General features: G+C 40.3%; 1 protein-coding gene across 1 annotated transcript in view; it reads left to right on the top strand.

Moving 5' to 3' along the window:
* The window catches only part of PXDNL (peroxidasin like), a 504,118-nt gene that overhangs the window by 150,117 nt on the left and 326,439 nt on the right, over nt 1–27,562 (top strand). Inside the window, exon 2 of the mRNA XM_015145355.3 lies at nt 11,859–11,930. Coding sequence (XP_015000841.3) covers nt 11,859–11,930 — 72 coding nt within the window. The remainder of the gene's footprint in view (nt 1–11,858; nt 11,931–27,562) is intronic.

Raw genomic sequence — 27,562 nt, 5'->3', positions numbered from 1 at the left:
AGCTACTCAGGAGGCTGAGGCAGGAGAATTGCTTGAACCCAGGAGGCAGAGGATGCAGTGAGCTGAGATAGCACCACTGCATGCCAGCCTGGGCAACAGAGTGAGACTCCATCTAAAAAAACAAACAAAAAAAAAAAAGAGAGAGAGAGAGAGAGAAAGAAGCCTTGGATTATGGTAAATATTTGTGGAAGAGGAAGAATAACATTCACCAAAATACTCGACTGGTCGGTTCTTCTTTTAAATGGCTACACTGGTGATAAACTTTCTGGGGCTGGCACAAGAATTCCTCACCTGTGAAATCAGAAATGGTGAGTCCCGTGTCTCCTCAACCCGTGCTCAGCCATGTTGCAGGCGAGTTCAGTGTCAGCTGACATTTCACACAGGATGATTTTCAGGCATGGAATGCAGATGGAAGCAGATTTGTGAAAACTCATTTCTGACCTTTAAAACAAAAGGTTTTTGCCATGGAATGAGCAAACGTGATGTAATTGTATACTAGAGGCTAATTCAAAGCATGTCTCTAGTGCAAATGGATTCAGAAAACGCAGCCCCCTCCTTGTGTGTTTTTAGCAAGAAGAACTGAAGCTGTACTTCCAAACAGCTCTGCTGTGAATAGCCCTTAGCTCTTGCGGTCACATTCTTGGCACAGTGATTTCTCTGGGTCGCTATCTAGTTCTATAGTGTAGCAAGGTCGTAGACATTTATGTATTTGGCATCCATAGCTCTTTGGATGAAAAGTTCTTGCTGATCTCACTGTAGGGAAAATGACAACACAAAAATACTGTTGCAGTAAACCAGCCATGAAAAATATCAAATTGGTGAAGAAAAGGGGGCAACCATTTTTGTGTAAGTAATAGATAAATACATTTTGTGCAGTTTTCACCACGTGTAAAGTTAGTAGAGCTAACATGGAGGGTTGAGAAAGAAAAGCGCTCTGCTTTTGGAAAAGGTACATTTTGTTGGAACTTCAAGGAGTGTAAAACATTCATTCATTCATCTTTTTGTTGAATGAACACAGTGACTTGGGGCCATGCTCTGTAGGCACAGAAGCTGTGGGCTGTCGGGGCACTTACAGAATAGCAGCCAAGGGAGGGGCTAGCAAGCCGGGGGCATAATCAGGCTTTCTTATCAGATTCAAGGCTTTATGGAAGAGATCGTGATTGAGCAGAATTTTTGAAGATGGATGGATATTTTCTAACATTGGATGATGAGAAGGAATTCTAGAAAGAAATTGGATGAGATGATGATGAGTATGACACATCCTGCAGTGTGCTGGGGTGGGAAGCGCTGGGCTGGGCTTATGCACAGGGTATCAGAGGCAAGCCTAAGGGAGGGAAACAGAGAAAATCGGGGTGGGTCTCAGACCACACAGGCCACTACGGTTGGGCTCTGCTGGTGATGGAAATCCATGTCTGGAAGGATTTTAAACTGGGAGAATTAAAATAAATAGACAGAAAAACCAACATAGTTTGCTTTCCTATGAAGACCCCCACAGCTACATGCAAGAGGGGCGTATAGAGTGCAGGAGAATGGCCCATCAGGACAGTGATGATGCGGGCATGGGACTTCACTTGGGAAGCGCAGAGGACTTCACTTGGGAAGTGCAGAGAACTTCGTAGCTGCATGAACGTGTAGAGTCAGAAAGAATGGGTGGCTCCTAGGACTCTGATTTTATGTCTGGGCTGAGAATAGAAAAATAGTGAGAAGAGGAGAAGAGGAGGATTTTTTTAAGACTTTGGGCAAAGTTGAGAGGTATCTCTGGTAACCCATTTATTAGAGAGGTCAAATGGGTAGATTGAGGTATCTCTGGTAACCCATTTATTAGAGAGGTCAAATGGGTAGATTAATGTCAAGTACGAAGGGCATGGTCAATAAGAGAAAGGGAAAGATTTGGTTTGTGTGTATGTATATGTATATATACATGTATATATGTACATGTATCTCTTTAAGTATAGACACACACTTATGCTTCCTCATGTGTATAGTTTCTGCTTACTTACTTATATATAGCTGCATGGAAACCAAAGAGTGGATGGAATTGCTAAAGGAAGGTCAAGGGAGGAGAGAAGAGGGTTCATACAGAGGCAGGCAGAAGAACATGGTCTGGAAAAAGAGTCTGAGACAGACTGTTTAAAGAGAAAGGAGAAGATCAAGGGTAGCTTAAAGAGGAAGAGAGCTAACATGATCAGATGCCACCGAAAGATCAAGGAAAATGATGCCTCCAGTTCACTGACTTTGCGTCAAGAATTCAGAGGTGATCTAGGCTGGGATGATTTGAATGAAGTGATAAAGGAGGAGGTTAGCTTGCAGTGGGTTGAAGAAGAAGAAATCCAACAAAATTGCCAAATATTTTTTCGGTTGTTATCATTGGTATCCAAATATCGGTGTAAGAGATAGAGCAAAAATGTTAAATAATTCACTAAAATGTTGACAGACAAATATAGTTTCCTAAAAGAACATTGCATAGTTGACAGTTCCAGACTATTGCAAAATCCACTGTCTCTGTCAGCTTCCTCGCATCATCACAGGAATGAAGTGGTTGGTGTATGGAGATTTGAGTTTTGTGGTGTACGGTACACATTTCCCAACACTCAGGCAGATCTGCACAGAACCACAAGTGACAGTGACCGGCTTGGCTAGCCTTGTAGAGGAATGTACATTCTGTTAACTGGAGTTTTCTTTTCTTTAAACAATTGGTTTTGAATTGGAAGGAAAGAATACTTTGAATTTTTCCAATTATTAGCCATAAGTGATTCATTCACTAACAATATTATTATTGCTATGATTTTGGTTCTATACTCTGTGTCAGTATTTATGCTTTATTTTCCATATAAAGAAGATAGTTAGACATTTCCCTGCTCTTCAGGAGCTCTCAGTTTGGCTGTGTTGGGTGGGAACAGAGACAGTTATGAGACAATGACACCATGGTGTTTAAAATGTTATAAAAGCAGTGTCTGTATTGATATTGGTCATGTCATGACTACAAGCACTTATTAGCCACTATTCTAAATGCTCTGGATAAATCCTCACGTTTAGTACTGAGCATCATTATGCTCATTTTCAGATAAGGAGTCCTGAGAGTGTGTGGGCCTATCCAAGCCGCTGGGCTCAAGGGTGGCCAGGGAGACCCACTGCAGGTTCGCTTCCCTGGCTGAAGCCTGCACTCCCAACCACTGCGCTAACTGCCTCCATTGCAAAGGCCTTAGGGGAGCACAGGGGTTCCCAGAGCGCAGTTGTCAGGGAATGTCTTTCTAAGGAAAGGAAGGGTGAATTTGAAATCCACATTCCAGTGTGGCAGCCAGTCCTGGCATCAGCAGCAAGAGGCACCCAAGCAGATGGTGCAGCTGGCAGGGCAGCTGCCACCCCTGTGCTTCTCCTGATCTCCTGCGCGGGTGCTCCCTGGGAGGTGTGCTGCCCTCGACTTCACCACGGATGTGGGAAGGAGAGAAGAAAGGCAAGGGCATTCCAGGAAGAGGAACCACATGTGCACCTGCATAGAGCTGGAAAACAGTATGACCAGGCTGTGATGAGCAGGTTCAGTGTGACTGGGAGGGCTGGGGGAGGCCAGGGTGTGAAGATGGGTGACAGCCACGCAGACAGGCTCAGCTTCATCCACAGTGGGACCACAGAGCACCTGGGAGCGCATCTCACTCCTGCCAAGTCCCAGGTTGCTGTATAAATGGTCAAGAACCAGGCCGGGAGAATGTGTCTGACTCCCCCAGAGCCAAGCAGCAGCTGAGCAGTAGGAGACAGGAAGGACAATCAAGGCAAATATAATGCCGGATAAAGATATAACCAAGTCTGATCTCAGTGATTCCATCATTTTCTGTCTTCATGCTGTGTTTATTGGCTCATGTGCAAATGTGCTGGTATTGTCTAGTGAGATCCAGTAATGCCAGTTTGTCTTCCCAGGCACACAGGCATTTGGAGGAGCCGCATTTAACATGGTGTGTGGGGCACAGAAACAGTGGAAATCATTGCATAATGTAACAATGATCCTAAAACTGAATTATGTTAATTCATTTGAAAAGTTAAATCTTACTACTTTTAAACTCACTTTCTCCGGAATGACAAAGTTAGCAATTGAAGAGGTTATTCCTTAGTTTTGTGTAAAAATTCACTTAGAGCTTCTTATTTCCAAGTGAAAGACATTACTTTATATTACACGGCATATGATGACCTCAGAGTTAGACTTTGCAGTTGGAAACTATTTTCACACGCAAATGAATGTGACCCAGTGACGCTCTTCGGATGTAGCCTAGTCCTTCTCCCACTGCAATGTTCAGGACAGATCAAACCCCCTCATTTCTCTCTCTCTCTCTCTCTCTTTTTTTTTTTTTTTTTGAGAAAGTCTTGCTCTGTCACCCAGGCTGGAGTGCAGTGGTGCAGTCTCCGCTCACTGCAACCTCCCTTTCCCAGGTTCAAGTGATTCTCCTGCCTCAACCTCCCAAGTAGCTGAGATCACAGGCATGTGCCATCATGTTCGGCTAATTTTTATATTTTTAGTAGAGACAGGGTTTCACTGCCTTGGCCAGGCTGGTCATGAACTCCTGAACTCCTGATCTCAAGTGATCTGCCCATCTCGGGCTTCCCATGGTGTTAGGATTACAGCACCCACAGTGAGCCACCATGTCTGGCCGCTTCATCGCTCTTGAAACCAGCTCGCTGTCCTGTTAAGAGAGGGCTACCTTTTAGTGACACCTGCTGGAAGAACTAGACATAGCAGATGAAGAAATCTGGAAGGGACTGTTCTGTGAGTTTTCTCAGTTTACACTGGATTCCCACATACAGGGATACCACCGTCAAAACTGCAGTACTCTCCTTACTTTCGGATGCTTTTAATGACCTGGAGAAGGTGGCCTCATACTCCTGTCAAGGCTGACTTGCCTTGAACTGGTTAACACCTTGCATTAACTCGGTCATTGTCAGTTCATTAGAGGAAATAAAGGGTGTTTGTTAGTTCTAACCACATAATCCCTCAAAGAGAAGGGATTTAACATGGAACACTAATTGCCCTGCCTGAGAAAAGTGGGAACTCGGTTTAGGATAATGAGGTGGAAATTGTACTAACAAGGAAATCAGGAGATGGGTTTCTGGTGCAGCCTTGGGCCCTTGGTGGTCGGCCAATGGTGGACCTGCTGGTCCATCACTAGGGTCTCAGCTTCCTCACAACACATTTAAGTGCAGGCGGGGCAATGGAGGCAGTGAGGGAGTGCCTGCTGCATCAGCAGACACACTTAAGGGTCATTTCCCATGGCCACTGGCTTTGCTTTGAGGGGAATCTGATGTTCTGAGTCTTAACTTCAGTTCTAAAATCATCATGTTAACACCTGTCTTGAAACAGTGTCTGGAACTTCAGCTAGGATGAGTATGGGAGTGCCTTCCTGTTCTCTCCACTTCCCTTTTGGCTTTCTCTTAGGTAAAGTCAAAGGCTGGGCTGACTGATCAGCAAGCCAGCTTCGTTTAAAAAAGATCAAGTCTTTCAAGTTTATAAAAGTAGTACTGGTTGTTTCTAAAAACTGGGATGTTGATGAAATGTGCACCCCTTAGTTTTTATGTTTATACATATGTGTGCTCCCTTGCTGCTGACCTATTTTAACTTCCCATGAGTGCCTGACAGTGCTCAACAGTAAGACCCAAAAAGTACACTTGTTCTTTTGATATCTGAGGGGGATTGGTCCCAGGAACCCCCAGGATATCAAAATCCGCAGCTGTTCAAGTTTCTGATTGAAAATGCTGTAGTATTTGCTTATAAACTATGCACATTCTCCCCTATACTTTCAATCATCTCTAGATTACTTATGATACCTAATACAATGTAAGTGCTATGCAAATAGTTATGATTCTGTATTTTTTAAAGTTTGTATTTTTATTTTTTTTTATTTTTATTTATTTATTTTATTTTTTGAGATGGAGTCTCGCTCTTTCACCCAGGCTGGAGTGCAGTGGCACGATCTCAGCTCACTGCAACCTCCACCTCCCGAGTTCAAGAGATTCTCCTGCCCCAGCCTCCCAAGTAGCTGGGGCTACAGGTGCCTGCCACCATGCCCGGCTAATTTTTGTATTTTTATTAGATACTGGGTTTCACCATATTGGTCAGGTTGGGCTCGAACTCCTGACTTTGTGATCTGCCTGCCTCAGCCTCCCAAAGTGCCGGGATTACAGGTATGAGCCACTACGCCTGGCCATATTTTTATTTTTTATTGCTTCTTCCAAATATTTTTGATCTGCAGTCCACTGAATCTGCAGACCCGAAAATAAGGAAGGTCAATTGTAATTGATTTTCTGATCCCAGCGACTTTGTGAACAAGCACTTTAGCAGAGCAAGTCTCAGCTCTCCTTGGTCTAATCCACGAGCTTGACGGGGAATGAAATCGTTTTCTGGAAAATAGTGTAGATGTGGGCTGGGAATTTCATTGAGGAGCAAAGTGAAGATGCTAGATGGAAGAACTTTTATAAAGTTGTTTGAGTGTCTTCTTTGAAACCTTTATAGTATTCCTATTTATGTATAAGTGCTTTAGCTATTGTTGGAGATCTGTAGATAAGTATCAAACGTACCAAAGAAAGAAAGAAAAAAATCACCCCACTGCCACCTGCCTCACACTAACTGCAGACAAGATTCCTGCAAGGTCTGCCCTTCCTTTCTGGCTTTCCTCACACTGTGGTCTCCTTACAGACTTTGCCGGACCAACACCTGCCCACCAGGGAACAGGGGATGTGTGTATGTATATGGAGAAGGAGATTTTAAGGAATTGGCTCACACGATTGTGGGGGCTGGCCGCTCTGATATCTTCAGGGCAGCTGGCAGGCTGGGGACCCAGGGAAGAGCCGATGTTGCAGCTCAAGTCCAAGGCAGTCTGGGGGCAGCTTCCCACTTCCTCAGGGGACCCGGGGCTTTCCTCTTAAGGCCTTCAACTGATTGGATGAGGTTCAACCACATTGTGGAGCGTGATCTGCTTTACTCAAAGCTTACTGATTTAAATATTAATCATATTGTAAAAAAATACCTTCAGAGCAACATCCGGATTGGTGTTTGGCCAAAAGCTGAGTTCCATGGGTGCGATGGCCTAGCCAAGTTGATCCATAAAATTAACCACTACAGCAGGCTAATACTGGGCCAGCAAACAACAGCGGAAGATGGCCTCAAGCCCTGGCTGTGAGGCAACTGGAAGGCAGCAAGTGCACTAGAGATTCGAGAAAATTCAGGAGCCTTCCTCAGCTGGGGATATGACTGGGAATCAGTCAAGACAGAAGGTGTCCTCCAGACGATCGTCTCAAGCCTGGAAAATGTATTTCCAATTTCTACAATGACAGGGCTGTCAAATGAAATGATGAAGAAGGCTTGTTTTAGAGCAACAGGGAGAGGTGTGGAAAAATCTCCTTGATTCTTCCCCTGACTCCAAGGTCGGGCAGCGTGGCAGTGTCCCGACAGTGTCCCAGCACCGTTCTGATATGCTGGATGAGGAGCAGTCACAAAGGGCATCGCCTAAGGGAGGCGTTGTGGCGGGAGCTGGAGTGGGGCTGATCGGAGTGACTGACAGAGGGTCTGGCTACAGGGAGCGGAGTCTGCCCTCACTCTGATGCCAAAAGTGGGCTGCGGGCAGCAGTGCACAGGAGTGCATGTCTCCCAATAAAATAACAGCCCAGCTTTTAGGAATCACCTTCTCCCTCCTGCCCTTCATGGTAGCTCAGGGAGACGGGAACCTGCTTGCCTCTCTTTCTGCGGTGGCAGGCTTGTGCCATTCCGGTGACTTAATTGCATCCTTACCTTCAATAGGAATGCTTTTGGCTCAGGTACAGAGCTGGTTGATCTTTTTCTCGGGAAGACAGGCTTTCTGCCAGAAAGAATATTTCTCAGATTTCAGAGAAACAACTACAACACGCAAACAGAAATCAGCCTGGTAAGACAGCATTCTCTGAGCGTCTCAGCTCATTTGTTTTGCTCTCCGAGCATGAGATTCTTAGCTATGATAGCCAAGCATCTACTCACAACAAATCTGGAGACTGTGTTCAACCCAGAGATTAGCAGGAGGCCCCACACCTCACTGGATGAGCTGTGTGGCCTGGGTCTCCTCAGGAAGGGGCTCAAGTTCAGACTTTTGATTTTATCTCTTAACAACATTTTGCATTCAGTCTCACCTACACATAGTATTTCAAGAGGATCACATTTATCTTACAACTTATATTTGAATATGACTTATTGGAATTTAAGTCAATCTGGAGAAAATCTTTGGGAGTCCAACCATTTTTTTTTTTTTTTTTTTTTTTGAGGTAGGGTCTCACTCTGTGGCCCAGGCTGGAGTGCGGTGGTGTGATCATGGCTCATTATACCTTTGACCTCCTGGGCTCAGGTAATCTTCCCACCTCAACCTCTTGAGTAGCTGCAACCACAGGTGTGCACCACCGTGCCTGGCTAATCTTTGTATTTTTTGTAGAGATGGGGACTTGCCATGTTGCCCAGGCTGATCTTGAACTCCTGGGCTCAAGAGGTCGTCCTGCCTCAGCCTCCCAAAGTGCTGGGATTATAGGCATGAGCTACTGCACCCAGCTCAGTCCACACTCTGCTTCTCAGGAAGAGAGTCCCTGAGCATGCCTCAGTGGTGAGAACAGGGCATGGCCAAAGTCAGTGGGCAGAGTCTTACAGTCCACTGGGTGAGCCTGGGTACCCTGGAGACCTTGCTATGGCACCAGCTTACGAGCAAGACTGTCTCTGTGGGAGAAAAGCTTATGTCTGCTTACTTGTGGAGAAAAACAAGAAGGAAATTCTGATAACAGATACATATAGCACCTTGGCTTTCAAATCAATCCAGTGATAAGTTTAACTATGTAATTTGGTGATGAGTTCAAGCATCTTTTCACATTATTTTCAGTTATATTACCGTTATAATGTATGTAACTGAAAACAAAATTTGCAATGGCATCATTTCATACAACTGAAGATGTACCTACCCTATAACCTAGCAATCCCAATTCCAAATATTTAGCATAGACAAACATTTTTTTCAAGGGTACAAGGAGACATGCATACATATTTATTGCAATATTGTTAGTAAATAATGTTGCAAAAATTTGGAAACAACCAAAATGTCTGTCAGTAAAGGAATCTATAAAGGAACTGTGTAGTCTGTCTGCATTGTGGAGTACTGTGGAGAAGTTAGACAAAAATACCTAGTCCTTCATGTCTAGACAAGGAATAACATAGAAAATATGTAGTGGAAGGGAAGAGGGAAGTTTTAACAACCATATAACATTTGATAGCGCTTTTTTGTAAATTTAAAAGCACAAAATATTTTAAATTTGCCCATATATTAGGTTTATTTTCATATATAGACAGTTTTTGACTTACAATGGTGCAATTTATGATTTTTGACTTTACCATGTTGTTAAATGGTTGCAATTTTGATGTAATGTACAATAGTGAGTAAACTGCATGAGATAGTCAACATTTATTATAAAATAGGGTATGTGTTAGATAATTTTGCCCAACTGCAGGCTAATGCAAGTGTTCTGAGCATGTTTAAGGTAGGCTAGGCTAAGCTATGATGTTGGTAGTTCGGTTGTATTAAATGCATTTTTGACTTGTAATGTTTTCAACTTACAGTGGATTTATAAGGACATAACCCCATCATAAGTCAAGAAGTATCTGTATGTGTTTACATTTCATCTTATATTTATCCACATACATAGAAATGTATGTCTGAAGAGGACTGTCAAATACATGAGTGGTTATATCTGGTGTGGGAGACAAAGCTAAAATTAAGATGGTGCTTAAAAGATGTTCATTTTATCTACAATGTGTTTTTATATATAATTTATGTAGTAAAAATACACACGTGAAATTATGAGTAGAAGCAACTATATCAAGATATAAATATTAATAGTAGTTAATTCTGGATGTAGACAGTAAGGATTATTATTTTCTCATTTGTACTTTTCTGAATTTTTCAGAAATGTCAAAGCCTAAAATAAGGAAAATGGTTTATCTTTTTATATTTGCTTCCTTCTTGTATTGTTGGAATCCCATTTTGGGAGAATTATTAGGACTATTGTTTAATGCAAGAGGAAAGCCCTTTCTATAACTATTAATTTTTAGCTTCTGTTTTTAAGAGAAAGCAGTGGTTTCCAGGGTATTTGGGTCTATATAACTTAATGTCTTACATGTTTATAGGGAGGATCTCATATAACTTACAGTTTCTTTTACCAATAGAGTATAGACATACTAAACAGCAATGCATGACATATATGCAGTGCATTCCATTTAGCAAGGAGGTATAGTCACTGAGTTATTTAGTAACTTTAATTGAAAATAATAGCTCCTATAAAATTTTGCTAATTTTGGCAAAGTCTAGAGAAAGACAAAGTGATAGATGATAGATTTTAAGGTACTCTTATAAAGTTTGTAAGTCAAGTATTCTACGATAGAACAACTTTTTATGGTGGTGAAGAGTTTTGTTTTGAGAAATTAATTGAAGGGAAGTAAAGACAGTTTTTTTGTTTTCATTTTATTCTATTACTGCCATTCTAGCATCCTATAAAATTTCCCTGATATACTTCTCCTTGGTCCTAACATTCCCAAGCAAATTACTTCATCTTTGTTCTATACTCCTTGCATTAGAGAGAGAAATTCAGCTCAAATTAGTTTATCAAAATGACAGTTCCTGGTGTCAGGGATCTGGAAAGTCAAGGAGTAAATTTGGTCTCAGGCAATCCTGGGTCCAGGGTTTTGTTTCTTTCATTTGCTATTTTGACCCTATGTGTTTCCTGGGCTTTATTCCTAGGCTGGCGCTTTCTAGTGTGGACAATATGAGTTAGTGGCCCTAGATGCTCATTTTCCTTAGAGCTCTGAACCCCAGAGACAGAACATGACTGTTTTATTCAGCAGCCACGTCAATGCTTAAAAACACCTCCTGCTGGCCTTGCTTGGGTCATATGTTCCCCATGGAAGTAACAGTATGTCCGTAGAGATGCTGCCCCCAGTTAACCACCCTGTTCTGGGCAGGAAGAGGCCCCTGCTTGACGTCTTTACCATAATGACATGGAGTGGGGAGACTCATTCTCCAAATGATAGAGGGGCTTGAGGCAGAGCAGTCCCTAAGCATTCGAAGTGTGCATGGCATTTGTTTGATCCTCTGTTGCATCACAAACACTATACATCCTAGTCGTGTAATAACTTCCCTGTCATCCCCCCACTGAACTATCTGGCTCAGTAGCAGGGATCCTATCTTGCTTATCTTTGCATCCTTATTACTTAACATGATAGGTGGCACGTAGCTGACACTCAATTATTCACATGCTGAATAAAAAAGATGTGAATTCATGAAAGAGAATGTTGGTTGTGGAGTAACGTCTCTCTCAAACTAATTCTTCTGTTGATTTAATACTTCATGGAAGGCCATTGTATTCCTGTACTGTGAAGAAAAATTAAGTAATTAATAATTTTAGGTAAATTCAAACAGTGGTGTTGAGTCAATATGTGACATCTAATACATCAATTATTTTCCAAACTAAATGTACTCAATTGACATGCTGCCATGTATAGAGTTTGTTTTACTGGCATACAAATAAAACCTAAAATAAATGGTGTAACTGTCTTTAACACTTCGCAGAGCTCTATAAGTAGCCACATTTGTCTGGCATCCTGTGACAAGCATATGGCCCCAGAGATGCAAAATTTTCTGTAAACAGTGCACCTCCCTAGTGATTAGTGTATGATGTGCACTAGTTCTGTCTTAATGATATTTAGTCCTTTAGTACTGTATGTTTGATCATAAAAGGAGATTTAACTTTCAAGCTTCTGGAAATAATGGCAGAACACAGTCAACATATTGTGATTGTTCTTCACCTTTTTATGTTCCCAGAGACTTGAGGTTTAACAGAATAAGAGAAATTCCAGGGAGCGCCTTCAAGAAACTCAAGAATTTGAACACTCTGTGAGTACTTATTGCTTATCTGTAAGATTCCTAAAATTATTTGCTGGTTGGATTGAAATTTACCATGAAAATCATTCTGAGCATCAAGAACAGCTAGTAGAAGAATGACACCTTGTAGATGTCTTATAACTGGGAAAATTCTGCTGCTTCTTTACACTGCCTATGTTTTTATAACCTTTTGAACGTGGAAGAGATTCTTATTTATCCAATTTATTTGTTTTCTATTGGTTTAGAAAAGCTTCATGAGAAGAAGAAATAGAGAGAAGGAGGGGTTAAATAACTTGTCTATGAGTCCCATGGCAAGAAAGCAACAGAAATGAAATTAAAATTCACAACCTCCTAACTGCAAAGCACATGCTCTACTCAGTATGCTACTAGGCCTTCTTATTTGTGATACTCTAAAACAAAGAGAAACTTTAGAATCATATAGAGATGCTGTTTTATGATAGTTTTTAAATGAAAAAAAATCACACAGAGAAAAAATGACAACTTTAGGGTTAAGCACCGATAAATGTTTCCAAGTTAAAAGGCATTTATTTTATTCACTCAACAGTATCTTTTATCTATTGTGGGCTACCAGTTGGCTGGTTTTGTATTTGGATCCAAATGCACATGCCCCTGCTATGATAGAACTGATGGTCTGACATTGTGGGGCAGTCAGGTAGCCAACACCCAACTGTAATATATCTGTAATAAAAAAATCTCTATGTATAGTAAATGCTATAAGGAGAAGAGACCTATGAGAGGTGACGACCGGAGGTTCAAGGTGTAAAATCTTCCTATGCTGCATTTAGATTAATCCACTGAGTGAACACACTGAAAGTTAAGAATGTTCAGTGAGGCTAGACCCATGTGGGTGTGTTTGTCTTCTTGTCATAATATTCTCATGATAGAGTTAGCAATTTTATCAACTTGGCAGAACTCACCATATTCAGGTCAAGCTAGCCCTTCTAACTTTAGAGTTGAGATCATAACTTTACACTTGTGTTTCTCCCATCTGGTTTCTTTCCAGTAACTGATGCCGGAACACACATATTTTTATCACAGTGTCTCTGTTTGGGATGATGTAAGAACATAAGAAAGTAAGGACTGCAGGGTTTATTCTTTGTTTTAAAATAAAGCAATGATTATCAAAGTGCAATTACAAAAGTATTTCTTGGAGTGCCTGTGGACATGCAAATTCCCAGCCCTCTTCCCCAGGGATCCTAATTTAGGACTTCTCAGGATGGGCCCAAAGATCTGCATTTGATTATTATTGTTTTTTTCTTTGAAACAGAGCCTTGCTCTGTTGCCCAGACTGGAGTGCAGTGGCTCGATCTTGGCTCACTGCAATCTCCACCTCCCAGGTTCAAGCAATTCTCCTGCCTCAGCCTTCTGAGTTGCTGGGATTACAGGTGCCTGTCACCACACCCGGCTAATTTTTGTATTTTTAATAGAGACGGGGTTTTGCCATGTTGGCCAGGATGGTCTCAATCTCCCGACCTCGTGATCCACCCGCCTTGGCCTCCCAAAGTGTTGAAATTACAGGCATGAGACACCGTGCCCAGCCTATTGAGTATCTTCTAATGAGTATTTCTGGGGTGTCCAATAGTTGAATAGCACCATCAATGAAACCTTTCACCACTGTCTACTGAAACATGTATATGATAGATAACCAAATATTTTATTCATTGATTAAATGGTGAATATGATAAAATGTTTTCAAATATTTTCAATAGAGATAGTTGCCATTTAAAAAATTCAAGGAGTGTAACAAACTGATAAAATCTATTGGGGTTTGGCCACATTTTGGAGTTACAGTACACAATTATTGATGAACATTAATTATTGATGAATAATCCACTTCTTCACTTGGCAGAAACCATGGATAATATTAATTTGTTTCTAAATATTTTTTTATTAGAAAACCATAATAAAATAGTAATTATGCTGTTAATTGTAAGCCTCATTTTATACCAGTTGCTTTATATACATTATCTATATTCCTTTCTCTCATGCTTTGTGGTAAGTGTTACTATGTTCATTTTACAGATGAGGAAATTCAGGTTCCTGGCTGTAACGTAATTTACCCAAATGGAGGCAGATAGAAAGGATCAGAGTCAGGGTTCCACACAGTTTGAACTGTTAACTGCTGGGCTATATGGTTTCTCATGATAGCACTCAGAAGAGTACTTCCCTGGAATACAGATGGTAGATCATTTAAACAGTAAGTTGTGTGTACATGTGGTTGGTGTGTGTGTGTGTGTTTGTGTGTGTGTGTGTGAGAGTCAGAGAGAAAGAGAGAGAGATTTCTGTCTAGAAAATGAGTTAAGCAATGAGACACCACTCCTGAGACTTCAGAGGAATTTCTGTTAGACTAGTTAAGTGAAGACCCAAAGGTCTTTACTAATTTGTTGTAAAAGCAAAAGAAATAAGGACACATTTTTAAAAAATAAAGTTAAAATTTTCATGAAGAATATTAAAAATTTTGACCATATGGCTCTTATACCAACATAGCATCACAAAGCGAAATCAAGCATCTGGTGATTCTATTTCCTTGGGTTGCCTTTATAGTAAATTGCATAGAAACTCCATTGTTTTCTTACAGTTTAAAAAAATGCCAACCACATTGCTTCTATATCGTAAAAGAGAGGGTTTTCTCAAAAAGAGTTGGCATTTTTGTATTAAACAGAGCTTGCTAAGAGGTTTACTTAATTAAAAATCTGGATATGTTATGTATTGCTGGAGCGTAAGTACTAGAGGGTAATATCAAGTATATGTTATCAGACCCTGAATTTCACCCGCTGCAGCACAGTGAAGTGGTGCCTGGCAGAGCTCTGTGACTTGCCAGGGTGCCTCCGCCTTCCAGTTTCTGGATGAAACTGATAAGAGTAATACATTTGGGAAACAGGCTCAAATTCAACTGTGGACAACACAATTATGCTTATAAAAAAGATGATTGAGCCCTGGAGGAACAGCAATAGCTAATAAATGCCAAGGACAAAAGGTTAGACTATACCACAAAAATAAAATAAATGCATGCCACTATTTAAATAGCAACAACGGAAATACGAAGATCTGATTCTAGGACTGACACTCCTCACTCAGCTGCATTCTGGAAGGAAGGCCTAATTGAAAAGCAAGGTGAAAAGAACCTTGAGAAGAATGTCAAATGGGAGGAGCTGGGGGGTATTTCTGGTCCTTCCAATTGTTTTGTGAAGTGTAGCAAGTTATTTAACTCCTTAAACCTTAAGTTTACTAACGTTTCCTCTGACGTTTTATTTTGAAAATTTCAAAGCTACCCAAATCTCAAAAGAAGGGCATGATAATTGCTGTGTATCTTTTACCTAAATTCACCAGTTAACATTTTGCCACATTCACATTTCTCTCTCTCCCTACACTCATCTATGTCTGTTTATTCTAATTTGGCTGAATCTCTTCAGCCAAATATATATGCTACGCTTTATTTCTAGGTAAGATATATAGATATAGATGCAGTATGTAGAATGTTTAAATAAGTATCACATATAGTTATTTAATGTATGTATTAATATTATTGTTAAATGGCGTTAAATTATATGTTCTATTTATTTCATGCTAGTAGATAAAATGCAATTGAGTTTTGTATACTGATATTGTCTCCAGTGACCTTACTAAATTAAACCTCACTAATTCTACTCATTTGCTTATATCCTTTGGATTTTTGTAAGTACACAATCATGTCTTTTGGAAATAAAAAGTTTTCTTTTCCAGTCTGTATGTAGTCTCAGGGGACAGCACGTTATATTAGTGGTAGTTTTTTGTGTGAGGCTTGTATTGAGAAGATAGTGGCATATGATGAGCTAGTGATCGATTTGTGACAAAACCGCTGATAAGAGTTAGGTCATTTTGTCTTTGCTCTTACCGAATTCAAAAGTAAATGCATTATTTTCACTTTTGCTGTTCAATAATCAGCCTTATCACTAGTGGCTAATAGACTAATTTATCTCCACAAATTTGGCACTGCAGCATAAATTGCACTGAACTTCACCAACATTGAGACCAATTCTTCTGCCTATTGACCCGATCTGATCCTAGATGTAGTTCTCTTAGGGCAATTTCCACAAGCAATAGGGCCTGAGCACTGAATACAGCGTTAGCTTATTGGAAGATGGTCATGGTAAGGCAATGTAAAAAGGACTCTGGCTGATCTTTTCCTAATAAATTTCTCTTATTATCCTACAAAACAAAATCACAACATCAGGAGAATAAAACCAAGTTAAATGGTCTTGTCTATTTTAGAAAATTTATTGTCGATCATGGCAGAAACAGTATGGGTGGCTATAGGGTGAATGAGAAGAATCAGGGCAGATCAGAGTAAACTTCCAATTAGTAAATAGTTGACTTTAAAATCTACTGGAAGACTTATTTATTTATTTATTTTTATCTATGCCTGTACATTGTTAAATTTTGAGTATTACTCTTAATCTCTTGACTTTGTCATTATTTTGCTCTATACAATAAAGGAGCATTTAAGATATAGAACTCCTATGGAATCAATTCAAAGGTGAATAACTGGATTTTTTTATTTTTGAGACAAAGTCTCTATTGTTGAGGCTGGAGTACAGTAGTGGATCTCAGCTCACTACAACCTCTGCTTCAGGAGTTTAAGCAATTCTCCTGCCTCAGCCTCCCAACTAGCTGGGATTACAGGCATGCACTACCATGCCTAGCCAATTATTTGTATTTTTTGTAGAGATGAGGTTTTACTATATTGGCCAGGCTGGTCTCAAACTCCTGACCTCAGGTGATCCACCTGCCTCGGCCTCCCAAAGTGCTGAGATTACAGGCATGAACCATCATGCCTGGCCTGGATTTTCTTTCTTTCTTTTTTTTTTTTTATTATTATTATACTTTAAGTTCTAGGGTACATGTGCATAATGTGCAGGTTTGTTACATATGTATACTTGTGCCATGTTGGTGTGCTGCACCCATCAAATCTTCAGTACCCATCAACTTGTCATTTATATCAGGTATAACTCCCAATGCAATCCTTCCCCCTCCCCCCTCCCCATGATAAGCTCTGGTGTGTGATGTTCCCCTTCCCGAGTCCAAGTGATCTCATTGTTCAGTTCCCACCTATGAGTGAGAACATGCAGTGTTTTGTTTTCTGTTCTTGCGATAGTTTGCTGAGAATGATGGTTTCCAGCTGCATCCATGTCCCTACAAAGGACACAAACTCATCCTTTTTTATGGCTGCATAGTATTCTATGGTGTATATGTGCCACATTTTCTTAATCCAGTCTGTCACTGATGGACATTTGGGTTGAGTCCAAGTCTTTGCTATTGTGAATAATGCCACAATAAACATACATGTGCATGTGTCTTTATAGCAGCATGATTTATAATCCTTTGGGTGTATACCCAGTAATGGGATGGCTGGGTCACATGATACTTCTAGTTCTAGATCCTTGAGGAATCGCCATACTGTTTTCCATAATGGTTGAACTAGTTTACAATCCCACCAACAGTGTAAAAGTGTTCCTATTTCTCCACATCCTCTCCAGCACCTGTTGTTTCCTGACTTTTTAATGATTGCCATTCTAACTGGTGTGAGATGGTATCTCATTGTGGTTTTGATTTGCATTTCTCTGATGGTGAGTGATGATGAGCATTTGTTCATGTGTCTGTTGGCTGTACGAATGTCTTCTTTTGAGAAATGTCTGTTCATATCCTTTGCCCACTTTTTGATGGGGTTGTTTGTTTTTTTCTTGTAAATTTGTTTGAGTTATTTGTAGGTTCTGGATATTAGCCCTTTGTCTGATGAGTAGATTGCAAAACTTTTCTCCCATTCTGTAGGTTGCCTGTTCACTCTGATGGTAGTTTCTTTTGCAGTGCAGAAGCTCTTTAGTTTAATTAGATCCCATTTGTCAATTTTGGCTTTTGTTGCCGTTGCTTTTGGTGTTTTAGACATGAAGTCTTTGCCCATGCCTATGTCCTGAATGGTACTACCTAGGTTTTCCTCTAGGGTTTTTATGGTATTAGGTCTAACATTTAAGTCTCTAATCCATCTTGAATTAATTTTCGTATAAGGAGTAAGGAAGGGATCCAGTTTCAGCTTTCTACTTATGGCTAGCCAATTTTCCCAGCACCATTTAATAAATAGGGAATCCTTTCCCCATTTCTTGTTTTTGTCAGGTTTGTCAAAGATCAGATGGCTATAGATGTGTGGTATTATTTCTGAGGACTCTGTTCTGTTCCATTGATCTATATCTCTGTTTTGGTACCAGTACCATGCTGTTTTGGTTACTGTAGCCTTGTAGTATAGTTTGAAGTCAGGTAGCATGATGCCTCCAGCTTTGTTCTTTTGACTTAGGATTGTCTTGGCAATGTGGGCTCTTTTTTGGTTCCATATGAATTTTAAAGCAGTTTTTTCCAATTCTGTGAAAAACTCATTGGTAGCTTGATGGGGATGGCATTGAATCTATAAATTACCTTGGGCAGTATGGCCATTTTCATGATATTGATTCTTCCTATCCATCAGCATGGTATGTTCTTCCATTTGTTTGTGTCCTCTTTTATTTCACTGAGCAGTGGTTTGTAGTTCTCCTTGAAGAGGTCCTTTACATCCCTTGTAAGTTGGATTCCTAGGTATTTTATTCTCTTTGAAGCAATTGTGAATGGAAGTTCATTCATGATTTGGCTCTCTGTTTGTTACTGTTGTATAAGAATGCTTGTGATTTTTGCACATTAATTTTGTATCCTGAGACTTTGCTAAAGTTGCTTATGAGCTTAAGGAGATTTTGGGCTGAGACAATGGGGTTTTCTAAATATACAATCATGTTGTCGGCAAACAGGGACAATTTGACTTCTTCTTTTCCTAACTGAATATCCTTGATTTCTTTCTCTTGCCTGATTGCCCTGGCCAGAACTTCCAACACTATGTTGAATAGGAGTGGTGAGAGAGGGCATCCCTGTCTTGTGCCAGTTTTCAAAGGGAATGCTTCCAGTTTTTGCCCATTCAGTATGATAGTGGCTGTGGGTTTGTCATAAATAGCTCTTATTATTTTGAGATACGTTCCATCAATAATGAATTTATTGAGAGTTTTTAGCATGAAGGACTGTTGAATTTTGTCAAAGGCCTTTTCTGCATCTATTGAGATAATAATGTGGTTTTTGTCTTTGGTTCTGTTTATATGCTGGATTATGTTTATTGATTTGCATATGTTGAACCAGCCTTGCATCCCAGGGATGAAGCCCACTTGATCATGGTGGATAAGGTTTTTGATGTGCTGCTGGATCCGGTTTTCCAGTATTTTATTGAGGATTTTTGCATCGATGATCATCAGGGATATTGGTCTAAAATTCTCTTTTTTTGTTGTGTCTCTGCCAGGCTTTGGTATCAGGATGATGTTGGCCTCATAAAATGAGTTAGGGAGGATTCCCTCTTTTTCTGTTGATTGGAATAGTTTCAGAAGGAATGGTACCACCTCCTCCTTGTACCTCTGGTAGAATTCAACTGTGAATCCATCTGGTCCTGGACTTTTTTTGGTTGGTAGGCAATTATTGCCTCAATTTCAGAGCCTGCTATTGGTCTATTCAGGGATTCAGCTTCTTCCTGGTTTAGTCTTGGGAGAGTGTAAGTGTCCAGGAAATTATCAATTTCTTCTAGATTTTCGAGTTTATTTGCGTAGAGTTGTTTATAGTATTCTCTGATGGTAGTTTGTATTTCTGTGGGATCGGTGGTGATATCCCCTTTATCATGTTTTATTGCATGTATTTGATTCTTCTCTCTCTTCTTCTTTATTCGTCTTGCTAGCAGTCTATCAATTTTGTTGATCTTTTCAAAAAACCAGCTCCTGGATTCATTGATTTTTTGGAGGGATTTTGTGTCTCTATCTCCTTCAGTTCTGCTCTGATCTTAGTTATTTCTTGCCTTCTGCTAGCTTTTGAATGTGTTTGCTCCTGTTTCTCTAGTTCTTTTATTTGTGATGTTACAATGTCAATTTTAGATCTTTCCAGCTTTCTCTTGTGGGCATTTAGTGCTATACATTTCCCGCTACACACTGCTTTAAATGTGTCCCAGAGATTCTGGTATGTTGTATCTTTGTTCTCATTGGTTTCAAAGAACATCTTTATTTCTGCCTTCATTTCATTATGTACCCAGTAGTCATTCAGGAGCAGGTTATTCAGTTTCCATGTAGTTGAGCAGTTTTGATTGAGTTTCTTAGTCCTGAGTTCTAGTTTGATTGCACTGTGGTCTGAGAGAGAGTTTGTTATAATTTCTGTTCTTTTACATTTGCTGAGGAGTGCTTTACTTCCAATTATGTGGTCAATTTTGGAATAAGTGTGATGTGGTGCTGAGAAGAATGTGTATTCTGTTGATTTGGGGTGGAGAGTTCTGTAGATGTCTATTAGGTCTGTTTGCTGCAGAGATGAGTTCAATTCCTGGATATCCTTGTTAATTTTCTGTCTCGTTGATCTGTCTAATGTTGACAGTGGGGTGTTGAAGTCTCCCATTATTATTGTATGGGAGTCTAAGTCTCTTTGGAAGTCTCTAAGGACTTGCTTTATGAATCTGGGTGCTCCTGTATTGGGTGCATATATATTTAGGATAGTTAGCTCTTCCTGTTGAATTGATCTCTTTACCATTATGTAATGGCCTTCTTTGTCTCTTTTGATCTTTGATGGTTTAAAGTCTGTTTTATCAGAGACTAGTATTGCAACTCCTGCTTTTTTTTGTTTTCCATTTGCTTGGTAGATCTTCCTCCATCCCTTTATTTTGAGCCTATGTGTGTCTCTGCATGTGAGATGGGTCTCCTAAATACAGCAAACTGATGGGTCTTGACTCTTTATCCAGTTTGCCAGTCTGTGTCTTTTAATTGGACCATTTAGTCCATTTACATTTAATGTTAATATTGTTATGTGTGAACTTGATCCTGCCATTATGATATTAACTGGTTGTGTTGCTCGTTAGTTGATGCAGTTTCTTCTTAATATCAATGGTCTTTACATTTTGGCATGTTTTTGCAATGGCTGGTACTGGTTGTTCCTTTCCATGTTTAGTGCTTCCTTCAGGGTCTCTCATAAGGCAGGCCTGGTGGTGACAAAATCTCTAAGCATTTGCTTATCTGTAAAGGATTTTATTTCTCCTTCACTTATGAAACTTAGTTTGGCTGGATATGAAATTCTGGGTTTAAAATTCTTTTCTTTAAGAATGTTGAATATTGGCCCCCACTCTCTTCTGGCTTGGAGAATTTCTGCCAAGAGATCTGCTGTTAGTCTGATGGGCTTCCCTTTGTGAGTAACTCGACCTTTCTCTCTGGCTGCCCTTAAGATTTTTTCCTTCATTTCAACTTTGGTGAATCTGGCAATTATGTGTCTTGGAGTTGCTCTTCTCGAGGAGTATCGTTGTGGTGTTCTCTGTATTTCCTGAATTTGAATGTTGGCCTGCCCTACTAGGTTGGGGAAGTTCTCCTGGATGATATCCTGAAGAGTGTTTTCCAACTTGATTCCATTCTCCCTGTCACTTTCAGATACACCAATCAGATGTAGATTTGGTCATTTTGCATAATCCCATACTTCTTGAAGGCTTTGTTCATTTCTTTTTCTTCTTTTTTCTTTAAATTTCTCTTCTCGCTTCATTTCATTCATTTGATCCTCAATCACTGATACTATTTCTTCCAGTTGATCGAGTCGGTTACTGAAGCTTGTGCATTTGTCACATATTTCTCGTGTCATGGTTTTCATCTCTGTCAGTTCGTTTATGGCCTTCTCTGCATTAATTATTCTAGTTATCAATTCTTCCACTCGTTTTTCAAGATTTTTAGTTTCTTTGCGCTGGGTACGTAATTCCTCCTTTAGCTCTGAGAAGTTTGATGGACTGAAGCCTTCTTCTCTCATCTCGTCAAAGTCATTCTCCATCCAGCTTTGATCCATTGCTGGCGATGAGCTGCATTCCTTTGGAGGGGTAGATGTCCTCTTATTTTTTGAATTTCCAGCTTTTCTGCCCTGCTTTTTCCCCATCTTTGTGGTTTTATCTGCCTCTAGTCTTTGATGATAGTGACGTACTGATGGGGTTTTGGTGTGGGTGTCGTTCCTGTTTGTTAGTTTTCCTTCTAACAGTCAGGACCCTCAGCTGTAGGTCTGTTGGAGATTGCTTGAGGTCCGCTCCAGACACTGTTTGCTTGGGTATCAGCAGCAGAGGCTGCAGAAGATAGAATATTGCTGAACAGCGAGTGTACCTGTCTGATTCTTGCTTTGGAAACTTCCTCTCAGGTGTGTACTCCACCGTGTGAGGTGTGGGGTGTCGGTCTGCCCCTAGTGGGGGATGTCTCCCATTTATGCTACTCAGGGGTCAGGGACCCACTTGAGCAGGCAGTCTGTCTGTTTTCAGATCTCAACCTCCATGTTGGGAGATCCACTGCTCTCTTCAAAACTGTCAGACAGAGTCGTTTGCGTCTGCAGAAGTTTCTGCTGCTTTTGTTGTTGTTGTTGTTGTTGTTGTTTAGCTGTGTCCTGTCCCCAGATGTGGAGTCTACAGAGACAGGCAGGCCTCCTTGAGCTGCTGTGAGCTCCACCCAGTTTGAGCTTCCCAGCGCTTTGTTTACCTACTTAAGCCTCAGCAATGGCGGGCGACCCTCCCCCAGCCTTGCTGCTGCCTTGCCTTTAGATCACAGACTGCTGTGCTAGCAATGAGGGAGGATCCGTGGGCATGGGACCTTCCACTGGCCTGGATTTTCATTGTCCAAAGAATGTGTCACCTGTGAAACAGATCAATAATGAGAATTTTTCTAAAGTCAATAAAATGTTTAATCAAAAATAAAAAGTAACATAAATACATAATTTAAAAGAAAGAGCATTAATGTATGCACAATTTGCAATACTAAAATATATTGCAGACTCCCCCCAACTAGAAATATAAAATTAAAAATTATAAAAGGATTTTCTCTTTATTGTAAACATGTTATATGTGAAGTGTTGTGGTAGGTGCTTTACAATGACTAAATATTTGACCTTGAGTAAATTGTTTTACTCCTTGGATCACAGTTTCTTCACCTACAAAGCTAAGAGATTATGTCTTCTAGTAATAAACGTTTACCCAGTTTCCAAAAGAATAAAAGATGCAGCTATAGGCAAGATTCAAAAGGAAAATTGTTATAATTAGAGGTTAAAAAACACAGTATGTTTAATGGGAAAGTTTCATCTCATGACAGGTGTGTTATCTGCCGACTTTCCTCTTTCAAGCTCAAAAGGCTGTTTTCAGATTCATGAGAAAATGACAATTAAACCAAGGCTGGGATTTATGTTGGTACTGCAACTACTGCTGTTTTTTCCCTTGAGCGTGTCTTGTCTGAAGGGCTGAAGACACAGTTACCAGCCAAAGACGTTTCTCTTTTCTTAAAGCATGCTGTTTGACATGGAAATTTTACTAGTTTTTCTTTAAAAATCCCTTAAAAGTTAATGATGAAATGTTTGCACCCATATTAATTGTTTCATCCTCTTCTTCATTGTTCTTCACTTATGTGTCCTGTTAGTAGAAGAAAAAGGAAAGTATGTAAGTAGGAAATGTATGAGCACTAAATCAAATTTGGAATTTCTACCCCTTTGTAATTTTTTATTATGTTGTTTAAATGTGATTTTTGATATAGTTTTTAAGCATAGTAAAACATTTTAGTAAAAACACATGAAATCACTATAACAGCATAAGTATAAACATAATGATAGCTTTTAGAATCTTCTACCTGGGTGAGAGCTCGAGTTCTGACTTTCATTAGCTATATGATATTAGTTTCCATATCTATAAAAGAGGATAATCATAGCTCATATAATTAATGTAATGATTAAACAAAATAATACATTTAAAATATAGTGTGAGGATGCAAAGAAGCTATATTAATTTTCCAGGGCTGCTGTAAAAAAAATCACCAAAGCCTTGATGTCTTAAACTAAAAGAAATGGATTCTCTCACAATTCTAGAGACCAGAAACCTGAAACGAAGGTGTAGGCAGGACTGCCTGCCCTCCAGAGGCTCTGGGAGAGAAACTTCTCCTTGCCTCTTTTAGCATCCAGGGCGTGCTGGCATTATTTGGTGTTTCTTGCCTTGAGGCCATATCACTCCAATCTCTGCCTCTGTCTCTTGCTAAGAACTGCTTTCTATTCAGTGCCTGTAGAGTCTCTTGCTTACATGGATAGTTGTGGTTGGATTAAGGGCCTACTCTGAATAATCCCCTGTTTCAAGATCCTTAATTTAATCACATCCCTGAAGATTCCTTTTTCTTGTCAGATAAAATTTACAGATTCCAGGAAGTACGACCTGATATTTTTGGGTGGCCGTTATTCAGCCTACCACAGAAAGGTAAAAGTTTATTATCATTAGTTATGATTGGTGGTGGTAGTAATAGGAGCAATAAGAGTAATTATAGTAGTTGTACTGTAAGAGTAACATATATTTAGACACCCTAATTTTGAGTTGCAAAAAGAAGAATGATGCATGAAAATATCTACACTTTATGTGACTTTAGAAATTAATACCATAAAAGGAAACATTATATGAAGCCCAAGACATCATACCATCTAAGAATCAAATATTCAATATTTTACAGTGCTCTTCTTGATATTAAAAAATAGGCAAAAAATAAAAAGAAAGAAGCTAATACTGTTGAGTCCCTTCTCTGTGTCTAACTATAAATTCTAATAATAAATATTAAAAATAAAGTCAGTATTATGGAGACACTGTTGTAAGTGTTCTTCATTTACTTGCTAATTTAATAAACCCCATGAAGCACTATCATGATCCTTATTTTACAGCGGAGGACACTGATGCACAGAGAAGTCAGCTAACTTTGTCAGACTTGCAGAAAAATGCAGTGGTAGATCTTTCCTTGACACAGTGGCTCTGGCTACAAAGTTCATGCTCCTAGACAGTCCATAATACTGCCCCTCATACACTACCGTCTCTATGTGATTTGGGGAAATTTTAACTTCTGCGTTGTAAAATGATGACTCACATTTTTCTACATTATGCAAATATAGAACCTGCTGTATTTTCCAAAAGGCTTGCACAGTGCTCAGTGGAACGGTTTAGTTTTTTTCTGCCTCATTTTGGGGAACTCCTAGAACACACAGGTGAAGCTTCAGCAGCACAATTACCATCACTCACCTTCTCTGAGAAGTTCTCTTCACCTTCATTTCCCCCTTGGTCCAACTTCTTGTCATGTGTTGGTATTTTGATACTGGCCAGAAATCAGGAGAGACATTTCTGGGGTGGATGCCAGGAAAATTTGGCTTATAAAAGCTCTCTGATAGGCACATCCCAGATATTTCTTGGCTCTAAGGTGTGGACTTTACTAATTGGGCCATGAAGTCTCCTTAGAGACTTCTTATGATTTTCCTTTGCCTCAATTTATGTTACTCTGAATTTATAGACCCTGTATAAGGGATGATACATCCTGGTTTCCCAAAGAAAGCTCCAAAATGGTGAAAACACCCAAGAGCATACATTTCTCTTAAAAGTACGTTGTATCCTTTTTACAGCATATCTACGTACTGAAGTACCAGTAGTAATAGACATTTGCACTTCCAGGCCATCGGCTCTCTCTTCACTCTTGCTGCATTGAATAAAAACCATCCTGGCCCCTTTCCACAACCACCTGTGCCCTAGATCACTTCCTTCTCTCCCAGGCAGTGGCAGATTCTTGCGATTGTCCCCTATCTCTCCTAATCATCAGTTTGTCATTTTCTTTTGTACTTTTCACACAAACATACTGACATTTAATAAATTCTGTAACATGAAGAAATAACTTCCTCTGATCTGACATCTCTCTCCCTCTCTCTTGCTACCTCCCTATTTTCCTGCTCCCCTTAGGAGCAAGGCTCCTAGAAGTGTTGTTATTTCTCCTTCTATCTGTGTGCTTTCCTCCCTTCCTCTCTTGAACCTACCCGGGTCAGTCTGGAGCACCACACACCACTGAAAGGCTGTCTCCCAGGTAACCGTCGACCGCCATGGGTGCCCCAGCCCGTGGGTATGCTTCAGTGCTTGTTTTGCTTGCCCAATCAGTAATATCTGAAACAGGGGTCAACTCCTCCTTTTTGAAATATTTTCCTTAATTGCACTTTGTGTTATCACTTGTATTAGTTGGCTACGGCTATCATAACAAAATGCCACAGGCCAGGTGGCTTTAAAAACAGAAATGTGTTTTCTCACAGTCCTGGAGTATGGAAGTCCAAGATCATGGTGCCAGCAGGTCTGGTTTCTCCTGAGGCCTCTCCCCTTGGCATGTAGATGTCATCTCTCCCCGCATCCTCACTGGCCTTTTCTCTGCACACAGATATCCTGCTGTCTCTTCCTCTCCTTATAAGGACACAAGTGTTACTTGATCAGGGCCCTGTCCTTAAGACTTCACTTAACATTAATTCCTTCTTGAGGGGCCCTACTTGCAAATTTAGTCACATGAGGGGTTAGGGCATCAACATTCACATTTCGGGGAACACAGTGCATCCCATAACACAGCCCTTTCCTTGGTATCCTCCTAACCCATGGCATGTCTCTTGTTTTCCTTTCCCTCTGTCTTTCCTCTTCTCAGTCTTTATGCTGCAGTGCCTCACAGCTCAGCGCGCAGCCCTTTCCTTACACTCCCCTTCGAGGTGAGCATGTCCAGCACCGTGGTTTTAAACACTGGACCCTCCACATTTATATTTTCACGATGACTTTGAACTTCGATTTCATATAACTGTCTGCACAACATCTGAGGCTTGTCAGTATCCCGAGCTCAGTATTTATAAAATCAAACTTTTGATTCATATATTTTACCAAATTTGCTCCTCCTGTAAATTTCTCCATTTCAGGCTGTGTTACTTTTATTCTATCAGGTGGCCTGTAATGTTAAAGTCATTCTAATCTCCTCTCTTTACCTCAAACCGTACATCTATCAGCAAATCCTCTTCATTCTATCTTTAAATATACTTTAAATCTGAGCTGTTCACCACCTCACTGCTATCAGCAGTCATCTGGTTTCACTGCCTGTCACCTAAAGCCAAAGCTAATTAAATGGTCTCCCTGCCTCTTTTTACCCGCTCCTCAAGCAGCCGTGTGATCCTCTAAATAGATGTTATATCATCTCAATCATCTGCTCAACACCATCCGTTGATGGTATGATGGTTAATTTTAAATTAATTAGATTGCAGGATGCCCAGTTATGTGATTAGACATGATTTCTGAGTGTGTCTGTGAGGGCGTTTCTGGAAGAAATAAGCATGAATCGGTGGCCTGAGGACAGCAGATGGCCATCCCCAGTGTGGGTGGGTGCTATCCTATCCACTGAGGGCCTGCAGAGAACAAAAAATCAGAGGGAGGAGGAATTTGCACTCTGCCTGAATGCTGAGCTGGGACATCCATCTTTTGCCCATGGCTCTCCTGGCTCTCAGGACTTCAAAACTGGAATCTGCACCATCAGCCGGCCAGCTCTCAGGCCTTCAGACTGTACCACAGGCTTTCCTGGGTCTTCAGCTTGCAGAGGGCAGATCATGGGACTTCTCGGCTTCCACAATCATGTGAGGCAATTCCTGTGTAAATCTTCTTTTTTATATCTCCATATATTTCCTATTGGTTCTGTTTCTCTGGAGAACCGTGACTGATTGAAAAGTCTTCTCTTCCACCTACGGATTCGTGTCCC

The sequence above is a fragment of the Macaca mulatta genome, chromosome 8, assembly GCF_049350105.2.
Source record: "Macaca mulatta isolate MMU2019108-1 chromosome 8, T2T-MMU8v2.0, whole genome shotgun sequence".
NCBI classification, from domain to species: domain Eukaryota; kingdom Metazoa; phylum Chordata; class Mammalia; order Primates; family Cercopithecidae; genus Macaca; species Macaca mulatta.
Note: the sequence above shows the minus strand (reverse complement) of the source record. Positions and strands in the feature narration are given on the sequence as shown.